The sequence below is a fragment of the Lathamus discolor genome, chromosome 15, assembly GCF_037157495.1.
Source record: "Lathamus discolor isolate bLatDis1 chromosome 15, bLatDis1.hap1, whole genome shotgun sequence".
NCBI lineage: Eukaryota > Metazoa > Chordata > Aves > Psittaciformes > Psittacidae > Lathamus > Lathamus discolor.
Genome location: NC_088898.1, coordinates 866,091 through 881,281, shown reverse-complemented (window position 1 = coordinate 881,281; position 15,191 = coordinate 866,091). Strand labels below are relative to the sequence as shown.

Genomic DNA, 15,191 nt, shown 5'->3' with positions numbered 1-15,191 from the left:
TCTTACCCCCTTCACACACAGCTCCTGCAGCTCCTCTTCATCGCTCTGCCCTAAAATCCCCCCTCCCCATGCAGGGCACTGCCCCACCACGCACCCAGAACACCCAAAGCAAAGCAGGGTTTACAGTGAAACATCCCTGGGTGATTCCCATGGTTGAGACTCACCTTCTCTCCAGCAGGACCAAGAGGACCAGGATCGCCATTGGGGCCAGAGCGACCTTTGGGACCTTCAGGACCATCCTCACCCCGGGGGCCAGGAGGCCCGATTTCCCCCTGTTAATGACAAGACAGGCGTTGATGGGGCAGGCAGGTCCCAGACCCCATGGCTGCTGACAGCAGTACCCTCACGGCTGCAATCCATCGCAGACTTACCCGGTCTCCTTTGATGCCCATATCTCCTTTGAAGCCAGGGAAGCCATCTTCACCCTAGGTAGTGGAGAGGGGAAAACACAGACAAGGTGTATAGATGAAAAGAGAGGAAAAAAAGCTTCTCTAGCCTCACTGTATGGCCCCTACCCAGGGAGGATGAGATTGGGTCCCTCCATTGCCCATCACATGGGCCTCTGTAAGCCTTTGGTGTGCAGAAATGAACATGAAAACCCAGTCAGGGTGTGACAGGGAGGTCCCAGAGGTGTCAGAGCAAGTATTCCCTACATCCTATCCTGGCTGCAAGTCAGGAGCACAGATTTGGCCCCTATGTGACTGACACCACTTCACCAGCACCGAGAACCAAGTATTTCTGCAGCACAACTGGGTTTGTTTTCACAGAGGATGTTTTACACCACGCTTTGAGGCAACCTCCAGGACAGCGGCAGTTATTTCTTTCAGGCAAGCAGATTTAACTGCAGAGCTCAAATCAATAATGTATTTCATCCGACAGCAAACCGCTGCTAGGCAATGAAGACACAGTTTCCAGAAAGACTTTTGAAGTTTGGAAGGTCCCTGCCAGGATTCCCTAAGCTAAAACTGTGGCTGCACTGACGAATTGCTGCAGGCAGGAAGGAAGGAACGTGGATCTGTTTATGGGACCAAGGAAGGTTTTTCTCCAGCACCTGGCTTTTCCTCTGGGAGAACCAACTGCATCCTTGGACACATGGAGACAGACTGAGCTGACTCTTATTGGTTTGGGGTTTACATCTGCTCTGCTGACCAGCACATCCCCTGCACCACTGCCTTGCTGTAACACACCTCAAACCCTTCAGCTCCACTCCATCACTCCAGCTCCAAATTTTGTCATGGGGAAATCATCCCAACACTGCCCCTGAGCTGTAAGTGATGGCTGGACACAGCGAACACCTCAAACCCTGAGCACATCATGGAGGCGCAAGCACTCCCTGGTCCAAGCCAAGATGTGACAGAGCATCATGGCAGGGCTCAGCATGCACCCTCTCCACAATCAAAGAGGAGCCCAGTCCTTTGGGTGCTCAGCCCCTGCTCCCCTGAGAGAAACCTCTTGTGCAGAATAAAAGGTCACGGGGAGCATCCTGAGGGACCAGGCTGCAAAACTGCTCAGAGGCCACAGAAAATCAATGCAAACACGCGGTGATAACTCACCTTTTCACCTTTGGTGCCTTTCAACCCACGAACACCATCTGCTCCCTTGCAGGAGACAAAACAAGATGTTACACATGTATAGGTAAGCTTAAGAGTGAAGAATCATTAATCACAGTGATTTGTGCTTCCTGTGATGTTGCTAACACATTGCTAATCAAATATCAGCTGCTGATGTCTGGCTGGTAACCAGTGAGTACCTTATAGTCACAAACTTGACTTGGTAGGTGGGCTTGGTGGTTTCTGCCCACTCCCTGCCCAGGAGTTACATTTCCAGGGATAAAACTCACTATGAAGAGCTTTTCCAACAGCCCATTCCCACAGATGCCCTGCCAACATGCTGAGATCACTCAAGCATTCACATTAAAACCCATGCTCGAGCTGTGCCCAGGCACCTGGGAAGTGAATCCACTTTGCATTCTCTGAGCACATTGTCAGAGATCTCTGTGCTGTGCTGCAGCACCGTGTCCAACACCCCCAAGGGTTAAGCCTAGCTCTTTTCTTGCCATGGTTCTCATGTCTGTGTGTGCATCGCCTTTTATAAAGCACATTTAGGGACCAAAACGTGGAAAAAAGCAAAGGTAACATGACCACTGTGGGCATTTATGACATGGTGCAGAAGCCCTCCAAAGCTTCACCAAGGCGATCAGCCACGGTGTTCAGCCCAGAGGTGCCGAGTGTGGGCAGGATCTGCCCCCTGCTATTGCCACCAGCCCAACCTGCAGGATCGCCAAGCTTCCCATCCATCCTGCCTCTTGGGAGCAAACACCACCCTTCAGTACCTACCCCAGCTGCACTGGGCAGTGCAGCTCTGACAGCGAATAGAAGCAGCTTTGGTTGTTTTTTCTCTGAGTACCAGTATTTTGCTTGGGGTAGTTTAAATTTGTTCTTCCCTTCAGCACGTCAAGAAAAAGTATAATTAAAAGTACATCAACATTTGTGCAGCAGGACAGGGTCTGGTGGGAGCTCCAAGTTATTTACAGCTGCAAACCCAATGAGACACATATTTCTCCCGAGCTGGAGGCTTGTGCAGTTAATAGAACACTGCTTGTAGGAAGCAAAACCTTGTCTGTACTCACTATGGGTTTGGTGCACGACTTCCTGTAGATCACTCTAATGTGGAACAGTTCCACTTTAATGGTAAACACAACAGCAAACCATTCCCTAATGGACCACTATGTCTCAATCTGCAACCTTGCAAAAAATGAGATGGAAGCTTGTGTTGGCTAAATACATCCCTTTAAATTTTGAAGGCAGAACAGCAAATGGGTCTCTGCTATTGAAAAAATATACAAGAGGGTTTAAGAGGGCTTCGCTTCACCCACAGTCCGTCCCCAAGCTGTGCTTGTATCTGCTAGCACAGATTCCTGCAGATTCATCGGACCTTTGGGATGCAGGATGCATCTGCACCTGAACTAATACATCTTGATAGGCATAACAGCCACTGCTGAATGGGGAAAAAACATCCACAGCCTCACCATCAGCGTGTGAGTGCTGCAGGCAGCAGGAACAAGGAAAGGGCTGGAATTCAATCCAGTGAAAGAGCACATTGCTGAGATGCATCAGCTTCATCTAACAGGGTCTTGGTCAGGAGCAGAAAAGCTTGTTTTGTTTTAGTAATGGGCTTTTTTGTTTTATTAACAAGCCTTGTTAAAATCTTCACATTCTGGCTGAGATTTACTTTGGTTGTAAACTGGAAATGACCGGAATGGGCCTGAGCCATGCTCAGGAATAATGAAAGAGAAATCCCTGCAAAGCACTGAGTGATGCTAGGAGGGGTTATTGAAGAGCAGGGGACTTGTAATCCTCATGGCCTGGGAGAAGATCATGGACCCTGAGGTGGTCCTAAGTTCCCTGGTAGGGCATCTGCATCCCCCATCAGTGTCCGTCTCCAGCACAAGCTGGAGAAGCTCCAGTTGAACAAGCAATGCCATGGGCACTGTTTCTGTCCTCCTTACCTTGACTCCACGCGGTCCTGGGTAACCGATGGGGCCCTGAGGACCTGGTGGACCCTGGGGTGGGAAAAAGGCAAACAAAAAACCCATGTCAGAAATCAACATGAAGGTGCAGCGATAAGGGAAGCGAGGGGAAAGCACGTATCCTGGCCATGTGGCTGCTTTGGACAGGATGGAAATGGCAGCAGCCATCTGAAAATAGCTCAAAATCCCCAACAGCACTACAGGAACACCACCTGCAGCAAGTGCACAGGGCTGAGCCAACGGCAAAGATCCAAACCATAGGAAAAGGGGATGAGAAGAGTCAGGGTAGCAACAACTTGTGATAACAATGATTTGTGGTTTGGATTAAAGAGAATAGTTCTCAGAGAGGAAGACCATGTTCTGCTGTCTCCCCTCTTCCAAACCGTCCTGGTTTTGCAGTAACACAGCAGAGCTTGCAATGATAATGATCACAGAGAGGGGTTATTGCCTGAGGCACAAGCCTCAGGGTGATGTCCTTTGGCCTGAGCTACGTGGGACAGGAGATGCCCACAAAGCTCCTTTCTGGCACTGCAAATCCCCAGGGATGCCAGGAGCTGTGCTAGACCACGGTGCCCGATACGTGCCCTGCAAAAGCTCTTGCCCACCCTCACTGCCACGCTTACACCTGCAACTGAATCATGTTCTTTAGTGAACCTGGCTGGCTTTTATTTCGCTCAGTTCCTAACTAAGCATAGACCCCTGTGCATCTCCCAGCCTGACACAGAGCGGCTTTTCCAGCCTGAGAGCCAGGCAGAGCCCATGGGTCCAACAGCATCCCAGACCTCACGGGAATGCCAGCTGAAAGAGACCCGCAGCACCAGCACCGCTCCGAAATCACCTCACTGCTGTTTGCTAAACCTGCCCCAGCACAGGGAGCACCAGCACAAGCACTCACTGGCTTCTCGTACCCTGCAGAGGCTGAGCCTTGAATTTCCAGCCCTGGGAGATGCCAGACAAGCGGCTGCAGCCATGGGTCGTGTTCCCTGCAGCACCCGAGCCCGGCCGGGGCTGGCATCCATCAAACCCGACTGCTCCCATCAAAGACAGATGCAATGTTTTCCAACCGAATGGGACACAGCGGGAATGCAGGGAGTAAATCTCCCGGACAGACGGATGCTGTATAATTCATGTATAATTCAAGGCCTCCAGCCTCCGGCAATATTCTCAAATATATTGTTAAAGAGGGGGTTTGAGTGGGGGGGAAGGAAGAGGGAGGCCAGGAAACACAACAGGAGTTATTTTCTTCATTCCCCGTGCCGCAAAGGGTATTTATTTGTGTCTGGTTAAGGGAAGGTTTCCCTTCGCAGTTTCAGTTTATATGTCTGCTGCGTTACGGAGTGCTGCCTGCCAGGAAAGCCGGGAGGAGCAGGGGAAAGCCCAGCCCAAGCACCAGCAGAGACTCTCAAGAGATCGAACCTGGGCTCAGCTCCCAGATCTCAACAAGGTTTGTTTCTTGTCACTGCCACCGACCCACATCCCCCGGCTGCCCGGCCATCCCCAGAGCCCCACTGACATCTGTCCCCCTCCAGCCACAGCGGCCTTCCCCTTAGCAGTGATGAGGGCCACGCTGACACCTACCTGACTCCCCTTCTCTCCAGGAGGACCTTCCTTGCCAGGGTGACCCTATTCATAAAAGAGACCAAGAGGAAAACGGGTTTAGTGCACATCAGGCTCCGAAGCCAACAGCTCGCTCAGGCAGCTGTGATTTACTTGTAAGAGAAGAGCTGCTCTCCAGGAAGCTCTCCCTGATGCAAGCAGCCCCTGAAGCCAGCTTGCAAGAGTGACCTTTCCCCAGAGGGAGAGCAGCATTTGGGCCTTTGCTGGTGTTCTACCAGGTTATTCATACTTTAACTCTTCCCCACCTTCAGCTGGGAAGCACAAAGCACATTGCAGTGCTCCCCACCTCCCCGAGCAGCTCAGCGAGCTCAGCAGCACAGCAACAGGAACAAAGGGCAAAATTAACTCCACGCATTGGCAAACCTGGGAAGGGAGCAGGACCCCCGGCTGGTCAGAGCCCCTCATTCATTTCCCAGGTCCTAGAGTCCATTACGGGATCTCATTGCAAAGGCTCAGCTAACCTGCATCTCCTCCAACCATGGCTGGCTGGTGGCCAGCATTCCTCTTGGGATTCGATGCCGAGTAACTCAACATCCAAGAGTTTCCAACACATTCTCATTCATCACCTTTAGAACTCTTTAGCTAGGATTGTAGTCAGCAGAAAACAGTGTGAATTGACTCAGATAGAACTTAGAGGATTAGAGAGAAATGGGGGAAATCCATGAAAGGAATTTTTAGTGTTGATTTCCCTACTGCTGGAACCCAAAGGAGCGGGTGGAAGATGACTCTCTGGTTGGAAGTGCCTATACAAAAGCAATAAGCCCCACCAAGGGCACTCACTGCACACCCAGGGACAAGCTGCTTATAAAGATGATGAAAACATTGCTCTAAAGCCACTAAGACTTTCTGCACTCAATGGTTTCTTCACTCATGAACTCTAAACACCCAAAATACTTGCTACCAATATAACAAGGAAAATCCTAAGAGTATTTTCCACCATTGCTCTTCAGAACGGGACTGTCAGACAAGTCAGACTTCCTGAAACAAGCTGGTTTAGACACAAATGACAGTTGTCACTTTTACATCAACAAAACATGCAACCTGAATTTGTCCTGGGAGTTTAAACGTCACCGAGAGCATCAGTGCATAGAGGGTCACTGACCCGCGCCTGCCTTCAGCTCCTGGTAGCTGCACCCCCAAGAGGCAAACTGGAAGTGCAGCAAGATTTCTAAAGCTTCAGTCCACTCTGCACTAACTCATCACCAGTTTCAAAATGCCCATCTCTGTTACCGCTGCCAAGGCCAAAAACTGATGAGCGGCTCAGTTGGCTTTTGCAGTGAGAAAGGCCCTCAGGGGTTTTCAGGTCCTAGTCCAGTTTCTATAAAGAGAACAGGGGCAGGTTTTTGTCCCTGGAAAGAGCAACCTGTACGCTTACAAACCTACAACCTATCTGCACACTATCTGGCTACCTGTGGCAAAGAACCCATGTCCACACACACCCACATGTGCTCAGCTTGCAGGTCTTATCCAGCCTTCAGTATGCATGAAAACAGAACCGGCATCTTCTCCAGCTGAACTTCCCTGGAGGCTGCTGCAGGAATTTCACATCAGAAGCTACAGCTTTAGAGATGTGGGATTTGCTGTAGCTGCTCTGTTGACTCAAGTAACCATCGCACGAGTGTTCGAAATGGCCAATGAAGGAATGACAATCCAAGGGTGGGAAATGGCATTTTTCTTGCCATGCTTTCCATCTGCATTATGGGATGTAGCTATCTTATCACTCTTAAAACCAGGTGCCTCTGAGGTGTGTAAAAGTGAGATCAGGTTTAAAGGCCAGAGATTAAGACCGATTTCTAGAGCAAGGAGCAAACGATGCTTAAAGCAGGATTAGGAGGAAGCTGCAGGAATCCAATATTGACATGCAATTTCAACCTGCTCTTATCACTGTTCCGCAGCAGTGCCCAGCGGCCCCGAGCAAGATGAGGACCACCCTGTGCTCGTGCTGCACTGTGCATAAACATGCTCACACACAGGAGAGCATCCCTACCTCAGTGAGCTGCCAACCTGCTGAAACGGGGGGCAGAAACAGGAGGAGGGGAAAGAGAGGCCCCAAGAGATGGTGAGAAGTACTGAGTGCTGCACTGCAAGGCTCAGCAAAGCCCCGAGCAGGGACAGAGCTTCTCAACCTCAAACCCTTCAACCCAGCCTTGCAGGCTCACGTGCTTCACTAGCCCATGGTGCACCCCAGGGTGGATGGGTGCAGGATCAGGCCCCCCAGCTCCGGTGCCAAGCAGAGACCCAGGAGAGAACAACTTACCGGAGGACCATCAGCCCCAGGCATGCCAGGAAGACCGGGTTTGCCCAGCGGCCCCTAAAAGCAAATAATCAACACACGCAATGGTCAGAGCCTCAGAACATTGGAGGACGCAGCTTTTCAGACACAGTTCTTGTTTTTCCTAGCTGTGAAAGGCTGCAGAGAGGTGAATCTGTTGGCAAAGCTGCCGCGATTGCAGGGAGTCTGCTTATTTCTGTGGGCAGTTGTCCCAGCATCCCAGGATGCTGCAGTGTTAGTGCCAGCACCTTGTGCATACAGACATGATGCAGCAGTGGGAGCTCAATACCGGGGCATGAAGCATCAAGCTGTGTCCTGCCAAAAGACCAAATGCTGCACATGCGCCTAAGGACAAGTTGCAGGATAATGCTCCTTTGCAGGAGAATTATTGATAACTGGAGACCAGCACAGCAGGGGTAGGTGTTGCTACCCTGCAGCAACAGCAGTGGAAAATCAGAGAGAGCTGGAGCAGGCGGGGAGGAGGTGGAGGGATCTTGGCTGAGTGAGCCAAATCCATGGGCTCTTCCCATTACCATCCCGCTCAGACTTGCAGGCATTTAGCCCACAGAACAAGATAATTTTCAATCCTCTCTTAATGCTTTACCATCAGAATGTTTCTCTTAAGAGGGGAAATGAATGCAAATATTATGAATTAGAGGTAAACCGTGCTTTCTTGTCCCTCTTGTCTGGAATGAGAGGCATTAGACTTTCATAGACACGGCTGCAAACAGATGTTGCATATGGAGCAAAGGAGCAGCTGAGGCAGCACACGCGTATCAATGGCAACAGTTGTCTGAAGCCAGAGCTCAGGATTTAAACGTACTTTCTCTCCTGGGGGACCGATCGCGCCTTGTGGACCTGGAAGGCCCTGTAAAGAGAAAAAAACCCGGGGTCATTAAGGAACAAGTTATTCCTTCCAAATGCATCTCGGCAGTGCCGGAGCTGAGCATGATTCTAGTGCCTGGCACTGCTGGGGACTTCCCCAGGTCCATTCATTCTCAACACGTCTGTGAGAGGTGATAACATTTCATCTCCTCCCCCGGGGAGCTGCACTGCTTGGCCCCAGGATGGAAAAGAGATGCTTTAAGAGGTGAGACTTGCTGAGAGCTGTGGAGAAGGCTGGCAGCAAGGCCTGGACACCTCTATCACCCATCTGGCTGCAGAGCAAGTGGACATTGAGATCCTAAAGGTCAGGCACGAGCCACAGGATGTGACTTGGCCAAAGAGATGGCTTGGACCTGGGTCTGGCTTTGCCTCACGGCAGCAAAACCCAAGTGAGAACCAGGGGATGTGAAACTGGGAGTGTTTTCAGGGCGAGTTTGGGACAGTGATGTATCACGAAGCCAGTTCCCAGCAAATCTCTGTAGAGCTGGTCCTGTCTCTAGTGGGGGAATGGAGCTTGTTCTAAAGCATCATTCCTTTCTCCTACCCATGGAAAAGGAGCTTCCCTCTTACCTGAGCACCCGGGTTGCCCTGTTGTCCTGGGGGACCTGGCTCACCTTGAGGACCCTGCGAGGAGACAAGGGCAGAGCTGAAGGCAGAAGGGGTGAGAGCAGAGCCTGGGCTTCCTCTGGCTCCTGCCCCTGTGCAGCATCCCAACACCCTCCCTAACCCTCTGCTGGGAGCTGAGAGCTCCTGGGAAAGGGAAGCAACCGCTCTCTGCAGTGGGACAGGAAGGAGGGAAGTGATTCCAGGGCACACTCACTTCTCTGCATGGACACGCGGCCCAAAGGAGCTGAGCAGGGCTCTAACACTCCTGTCTCTCCACTGGCTCCTGTGCAGGGAGCTCATTTCATCCCATCAGTACAAAGAATGAAGCACAAAGATTTTTTTTTCCTCTCACTTAAATTACTGTATTTTGATATTCATTAGAACAACACACATCTCAATGAAAATGTTTGATCTTTCATGGGGAAATAATGTGTAATTCCAACAGAAATTATAATAAATTAACATCCATTTGCTGCAGGAAGATACTCTCTGTGGTTTTCACAGGCCCTGGTAGGAATCTAGACCAGGCTAAAAAGCAATTATAAAATCTAATTTCACAGAGCACATTTTACATTTCACTCTATATAATACCTCAACTGCCTGTAAAATTTGCAGTGAAAACTTACCACATTCCCCTTGGGACCAGTCTGCCCGTCCATACCAGCCACACCCTGCGGAAGGATTTAGAAACAGCACTAAGAAAAGATCTTGTTCTTTTGCACCACAAAAGCAGAGAAATGGTAATAAAAATAAATAGACAAAGACATCAGGAAGCCCTTTGGACCACGGGGAAAGGGAACGGTTTTGCAAAGGTGTTTGGCAAAGCGGCTGATTTGCCCCCAACAACAGGAAGGCGTGGAACAGCAAATAAGGAAAAGCCCCATCCCTGGCAGTGCTCAAGGCCAGGTTGGACACAGGGGCTTGGAGCAAGCTGCTCCAGTGGAAGGGGTCCCTGCCTGTGGCAGGGGTTGGAGCTGGAGGAGCTTTAAGGCCCCTTCAACCCAAACCAGAATGGGATTCTATGAAAAGAGCTCGCTTGGGATGCGAATGCATCACTCAGTGAGGCAGCAGGTGAAGGCAATGGGGCTGGGCTGCCTTATGCCAAACCAAAAGGCAGCTGCGGTCAAACAGGTTCTGAGCATCTCTATTAACGGGGTAACACGGTCCATGGTCTACTGGAGATGTCCTGCTGGGGCTTCCCCTGCCACTGTTTTGCTCTGGGGCTGAGCAGGATACAGGCTGTAATGGTGCGCTTGTGGGAGAAGAGACCATTTTGGAGCAGATCCTGAACCCTCATTAAATTTCAGCAGGGGTAGGAGCTCAACGTGAAGATGCCTTCGCATCCCAGGAGGGGTTAAGGGCTTTACAACGCTCCCCGTTACACACTGACCCCTTTAGCTCTAGCAGCAGCCTGGGGTTTGGTTTTTAAGTTCTGGGACTCCAGCGAGCTGCAGTGATTTACGGGAGAGCACCCGTGTCAGCACTCCCAGCAGTGCACAGCAGACAAGGTGACTGTCTCCTGGATAAGAAACAGCACATTCTTCCCTTGGCTTTTGCCCGAAATATGAGCAAACTGCTTCAAAGTCCCACCAGCCCTCAGGCAGAAGTTAATGGCAAAGCTGCTGTGTTAATAACTCTCATTCTTCCCTTTCAGCCTGAGCAAAGCATTAATATTTACTCAGGTGCCCCAAATCTTGAGCTGCTTTAAATGGACGTGACACCACTGAAAATGGGGGAGAAAATGGACTTGGAGCTTTCACTGTACTTTTTGAATACCACCGCTTTTCATTGCACAGATGTGTGAGATTATGCAGCTGCATTATCTGCTTGGATGACTAATGGGAACAGGGTGTTTTGCCCGAGGAGGGCAGCAGCCCCAGGAACTCACCGGTGGCCCTGGGGGTCCTGGCGGCCCCTTTGGTCCCAGCAGTCCTCGGGGTCCCTGTTGGGGGAAGCAGATGGAATTAGTGACCCTGGAGCCTTCTGTGCTGCTGGAGCGGGATGAGCATCACCGGGGCTGGCACAGCAATGACCCTGCTGCTTTCGCTGTCACAGCAGCTCTCCTGGTTTCCAAACCAGTAACAGAAATCCTGTATGCACCTACCCTTGAGCTGTAAAGACAAATCACACAGGCACAGACACCTAGGATTCTAACCCTAGGATTAGAAGACCCGCTTAAACCAACACTTTATTACTAATGTAATGATATTCCTAGGTTACCCTGCAACGCACACAATGACACAAAACCCTTCACAGCCAAGTCACTCCAGCCAGGGAGTGCCTGAAGAATGACCCGATGCCATTACTGGAGCAATGGGGTTAGCATTCAAACTCTCCCCACGTTTAATTTTTCACACTGACACGGCTGTACAACTCAGCAAGGCTGGGAAAGGTTTTCAGCCTGCAACATAAATGTGCATTTCCAAAGGCATTTGGTTCTTCAGCCTTAACCACCCACTCCTGGAATCACGGTGTTGCCTTTCCATTTCTGGCTTTCTCACCAGGTTTAACTTCACATCATCTTCAGGGAAAGGGGTAGGATTGGAGCATCGCACTGAACGAGCAGAGACATGGCAAGGGACTTGTCTTCATTCAGTAGGAAGCTTTGCAAATACCAGCATCTTGTCTACGTGGAGCCTTCAGGTGGATTTGTAGTAAAAGAAATGGGATGGGGACCTGTGCGCCCTCAGCTGTGAATCTGAAAGCTCACAATTAAACACAGGCCCTTGCTTAAAGGAGGGACCACAGGAGAACTCAGGACATTTACAGGGATGGTGCTTGTTCACTGTCACAGAGCAAAATCATTCCTGACTGATGGGCAGCTTTATCTGTCTGCCCAAATATTGTATGTGCCTCTTTTTATGATGCAGAGAGAACACAGGAATTAAAACGAGATGTTACAGGATAATAAAGGAGACATTAAGAAAAAGTCTGATCTTGGATGCTGCAGGGATTCTGATCCTGGAAAAATGCAGCAAAATTTGGATGCATCGACCAAGAAATCTGTCCGGGGCACCAGAGATCTTCACGGGCCACAGCCCGTGCTGATACTCTGCTTGTATCACCCAGTGATGGGAATCACAAAGAAATGGAGCAGGATGAAGAGAAACCGATTCTGAAGTCCCACCACTTCTTTCAGTTACCAATGAAATTGGAAAGAGCCTCTTTTGGCTGAGGGCAGAGAAAGAGGCAAACGTGCACATTTAGGGTGTAGATATGACAAAAAAGCTTCCTCTGATGCCTTCATTCTTGGCCATCACAGATATTTTTACTCACATTGCTGAAATAAACATGAACTTCCCTGCATGCATTATCGTCAGTTAAGTTCCTCTTCTGTTACTGTCTTACCTGGGCACATAAATGCTTTCAAGAAGTTAATAACCCACAAGTTATTGCTTAGACGTGCCAAGGAGACAGCTGAGTTGATTAATCTTTCCTAGAAGCTCGTCAGACATCTTGTCTATAATTTAGTTCCAGTGAGTCCGTAAATGCCAGCCCTTTCCCTTCTCACATAAAGTATGTCCAAATGTCCCCATCAGTTACTCTCAGGCCACCACGCTGGGCCTTAGAACAACAAAAGAAGCCATTCTGAAAGCAAAACTGATGGTAAACGGTAGGTAATGTTCTTTTCATAACAAAAGAAATGCATTTGGGATGAAATTAGCACCCAACAACTGCACTACACACAGAGACCTGCAGCCAGCCAGAAGCAGAGTTTACCACCGCCAATAAAGTCAAAAATAGTCAGTACTGGGGGGGGAAAAGTACTTGTAGGGTCTCAAATTGACAGCCCAACTGTTTCTTTTCAGGGGTAAACTCCCTGAAAGCATTCGTTACGTTGGGCAAGAGGTTTTTGTCCAACACCACCTGCACCTTTTGAACCTTACTGATACCAAGAAGCTCCCTCTGCTCTAGCCCTGGCTCAGCAGCTCTGGTGCTCACAGCACAGGGAGGCCGAAGCACCCACAAATTCTGCAGGTTTCTGATGTTTTGTGCACTGTGAGGTGAATACTGACCCCACTGAAGTGCTCAAAGTCCCCTCAAGCTCAGTCCTGCCAGGACTTAAAGGGGGTCACTGAGGACCTCAGCATCACTGTCCCACAGAACCACTAAAACCACTGTTACCATATCACGACCTTGCCCAAAGCAGCGCCACTGTACATCAAGGCAAAGGAGGAGATACTCACAGGCTCTCCAGGTAGACCTCTGGGTCCAACTTCTCCATCATCTCCCTGGTCAGCAGCGAAGGCGCAGAGAGAAAAGGCACAAGAGACAGAACAAGGCAGTTACATTTCAGTCACATCACAGGTGTTTCGCTCTTGTTAAACAACATTCACACAGAACGTCAGCTTCCCTGGAGTAATAGAAGGGCGGCCGTGCATAAGGAAGACCTCGTAAGCCTGGAGACTAATCCTGCGCGGGCAGAATTTACCAAGGATTAGAACTGCTGCAGGGATACATCATAATTCATGTCGATGTTTATAAAGGTGGATTTTGGTAACAGAAAGGACAGCGTAGAAACAACCCAGGGCATGTGAGTTAATAACCACAAGATTTAGTCCCATCCTGAGTGACAGGCGAGTATGGGAGCACCTCCCTCAATATGACCGAGCCAAATCAGAGCTCAGACAAAGCAGAGGCAGCAAAGGGGTAATTTTTCATCCCTCCACTCCCTGCCTCCTTCTGATGCCCCATGGACCCCTCAGGAGTATGAGCTGGCACTTCCCCTGAATTGCTTTTAAACCACCCAAACCCTGAGGCTCCCTATAGGAAATCAATCCCAGCAGCCACTCCTTGTAAACCCTCCTCTTCTGCTCCTGAAATCCATGCTCCTCCTTGCAGCCATCGCCCTCGGAGCTTCTCTCCACACACCCCAAATGGTTTATTTTTCTCCTTAGGATTAAAGTTCTCCCAACACTCGTTCTTCCCCCGCAAGACACGGGCTTGGTCTTTTCGCCTTCAAAGCATTTACAGCCACCACTAATTTCTCCTCACAGGCTCGTGGCGAGGAACGTGTTATTATCTGTGCTTTACAGGAAACAAACAGCCAGAGGTGGAGAGAAAACATCGCGGAAGGGGATCAGAGCAGGGGAAATCCGCACTCGCTCCTCTGGTTAGACCACAAGCTCCTCACAGGCACTGCTTCAGCATTTGCAATCTCTCCTCTTAAAGCAGCCCTTCTAGACCTACAACCGCTTCATGTGAGCTTCGCTAAAGATTGGATCTAAGGAGGAAATTCTTTCCTGTTAGGGTGGTGAGGCACTGGAATGGGTTGCCCAGGGAGGTTGTGAATGCTCCATCCCTGGCAGTGTTCAAGGCCAGGTTGGATGAAGCCTTGGGTGGGATGGTTTAGTGAGAGGTGTCCCTGCCCATGGCAGGGGGGTTGGGACTGGATGATCTTGAGGTCCTTTCCAACCCTAACTGTTCTATGATTCTATGCTAAAGGCCTGTGACTATTGACTAAACAGTGTGCAAGGAGAAGGGAACAATTTAATCTTTGATTCCCTTTCTGCCTGGAATTTCTATTCCCCAAGCATTGCTGCCGTCTGCTGGGTCTTTGACCACCAGAGCTGATGTTTGCTCACCTGGAAGATGATCGTTTTTCCTTTGTTATTTCATTCTAAGAAAACCTGACTTTTCTGAGCAGATCTTCAAACACAAATTCTTCCTTTCACTTCCTCTCCCACCTCCCTGCTCCCTCCCTCCCTCCCTCCATGGCCATCTGCAGCATCCCCAGGACACAAGGACCAGCAGCAGGAGACCGGCTGCTCTTGCCACGTCTCTGCCCGATGTGGCATCTGCTTCTTGTTTACAGGAGTCAGTTCTGAATTCAAAGGGATTCCCAACCCAGAGACAGACTTACCCTCTCCCCATCCTCTCCGGGTGCGCCAGGGGGTCCGTGGGGGCCTGGCTCACCCTATAAAGGGAAGGGAGAAAAAACCTCAGAGAAGGTGGACACGCTCTGGCAATGGAAAACATTGGGGAACGCTGATAAACCAGGCGATGGACGTGACTTTTCTGCCTGCCCTGTGTGCTGAAGGTGCCCTCACAGCTCCTTTCCATGTGCTCTCCAAGCAGCAGCTTCCCTCTACCTGCTCTGCGCCATGTGTGGGCTCCAGCATGGGCAGACTGATGTCCTCCAGGGCGAGAGCTCATGGCATTTACTGGTAGCACTTTGGCAGGGAGCTGGGAACTGAGCAGTAGCACCTTCAGCAGCAGGGCTCAGGCTTTGCAGTTACTGCTTCACCCAAGCCCTGCTATTCCATTTCTGGCTGATTAAGC

The 15,191-nt window shown here is 50.2% G+C and overlaps 1 protein-coding gene across 2 annotated transcripts in view; it reads right to left on the bottom strand.

Annotated features, from left to right (window-relative positions):
- Positions 1-15,191, bottom strand: part of COL5A1 (collagen type V alpha 1 chain) — a 134,235-nt gene that overhangs the window by 37,451 nt on the left and 81,593 nt on the right. For both annotated transcript variants that reach the window (XM_065696027.1, XM_065696028.1), the window contains exons 19-30: positions 14,773-14,826; positions 13,097-13,141; positions 10,798-10,851; positions 9,536-9,580; positions 8,874-8,927; positions 8,242-8,286; positions 7,404-7,457; positions 5,108-5,152; positions 3,509-3,562; positions 1,554-1,598; positions 372-425; positions 165-272 (exon numbers count right to left, since the gene is read on the bottom strand). In XM_065696027.1, the coding sequence (XP_065552099.1) occupies positions 165-272; positions 372-425; positions 1,554-1,598; positions 3,509-3,562; positions 5,108-5,152; positions 7,404-7,457; positions 8,242-8,286; positions 8,874-8,927; positions 9,536-9,580; positions 10,798-10,851; positions 13,097-13,141; positions 14,773-14,826 (657 nt within the window). The remainder of the gene's footprint in view (positions 1-164; positions 273-371; positions 426-1,553; positions 1,599-3,508; positions 3,563-5,107; positions 5,153-7,403; positions 7,458-8,241; positions 8,287-8,873; positions 8,928-9,535; positions 9,581-10,797; positions 10,852-13,096; positions 13,142-14,772; positions 14,827-15,191) is intronic.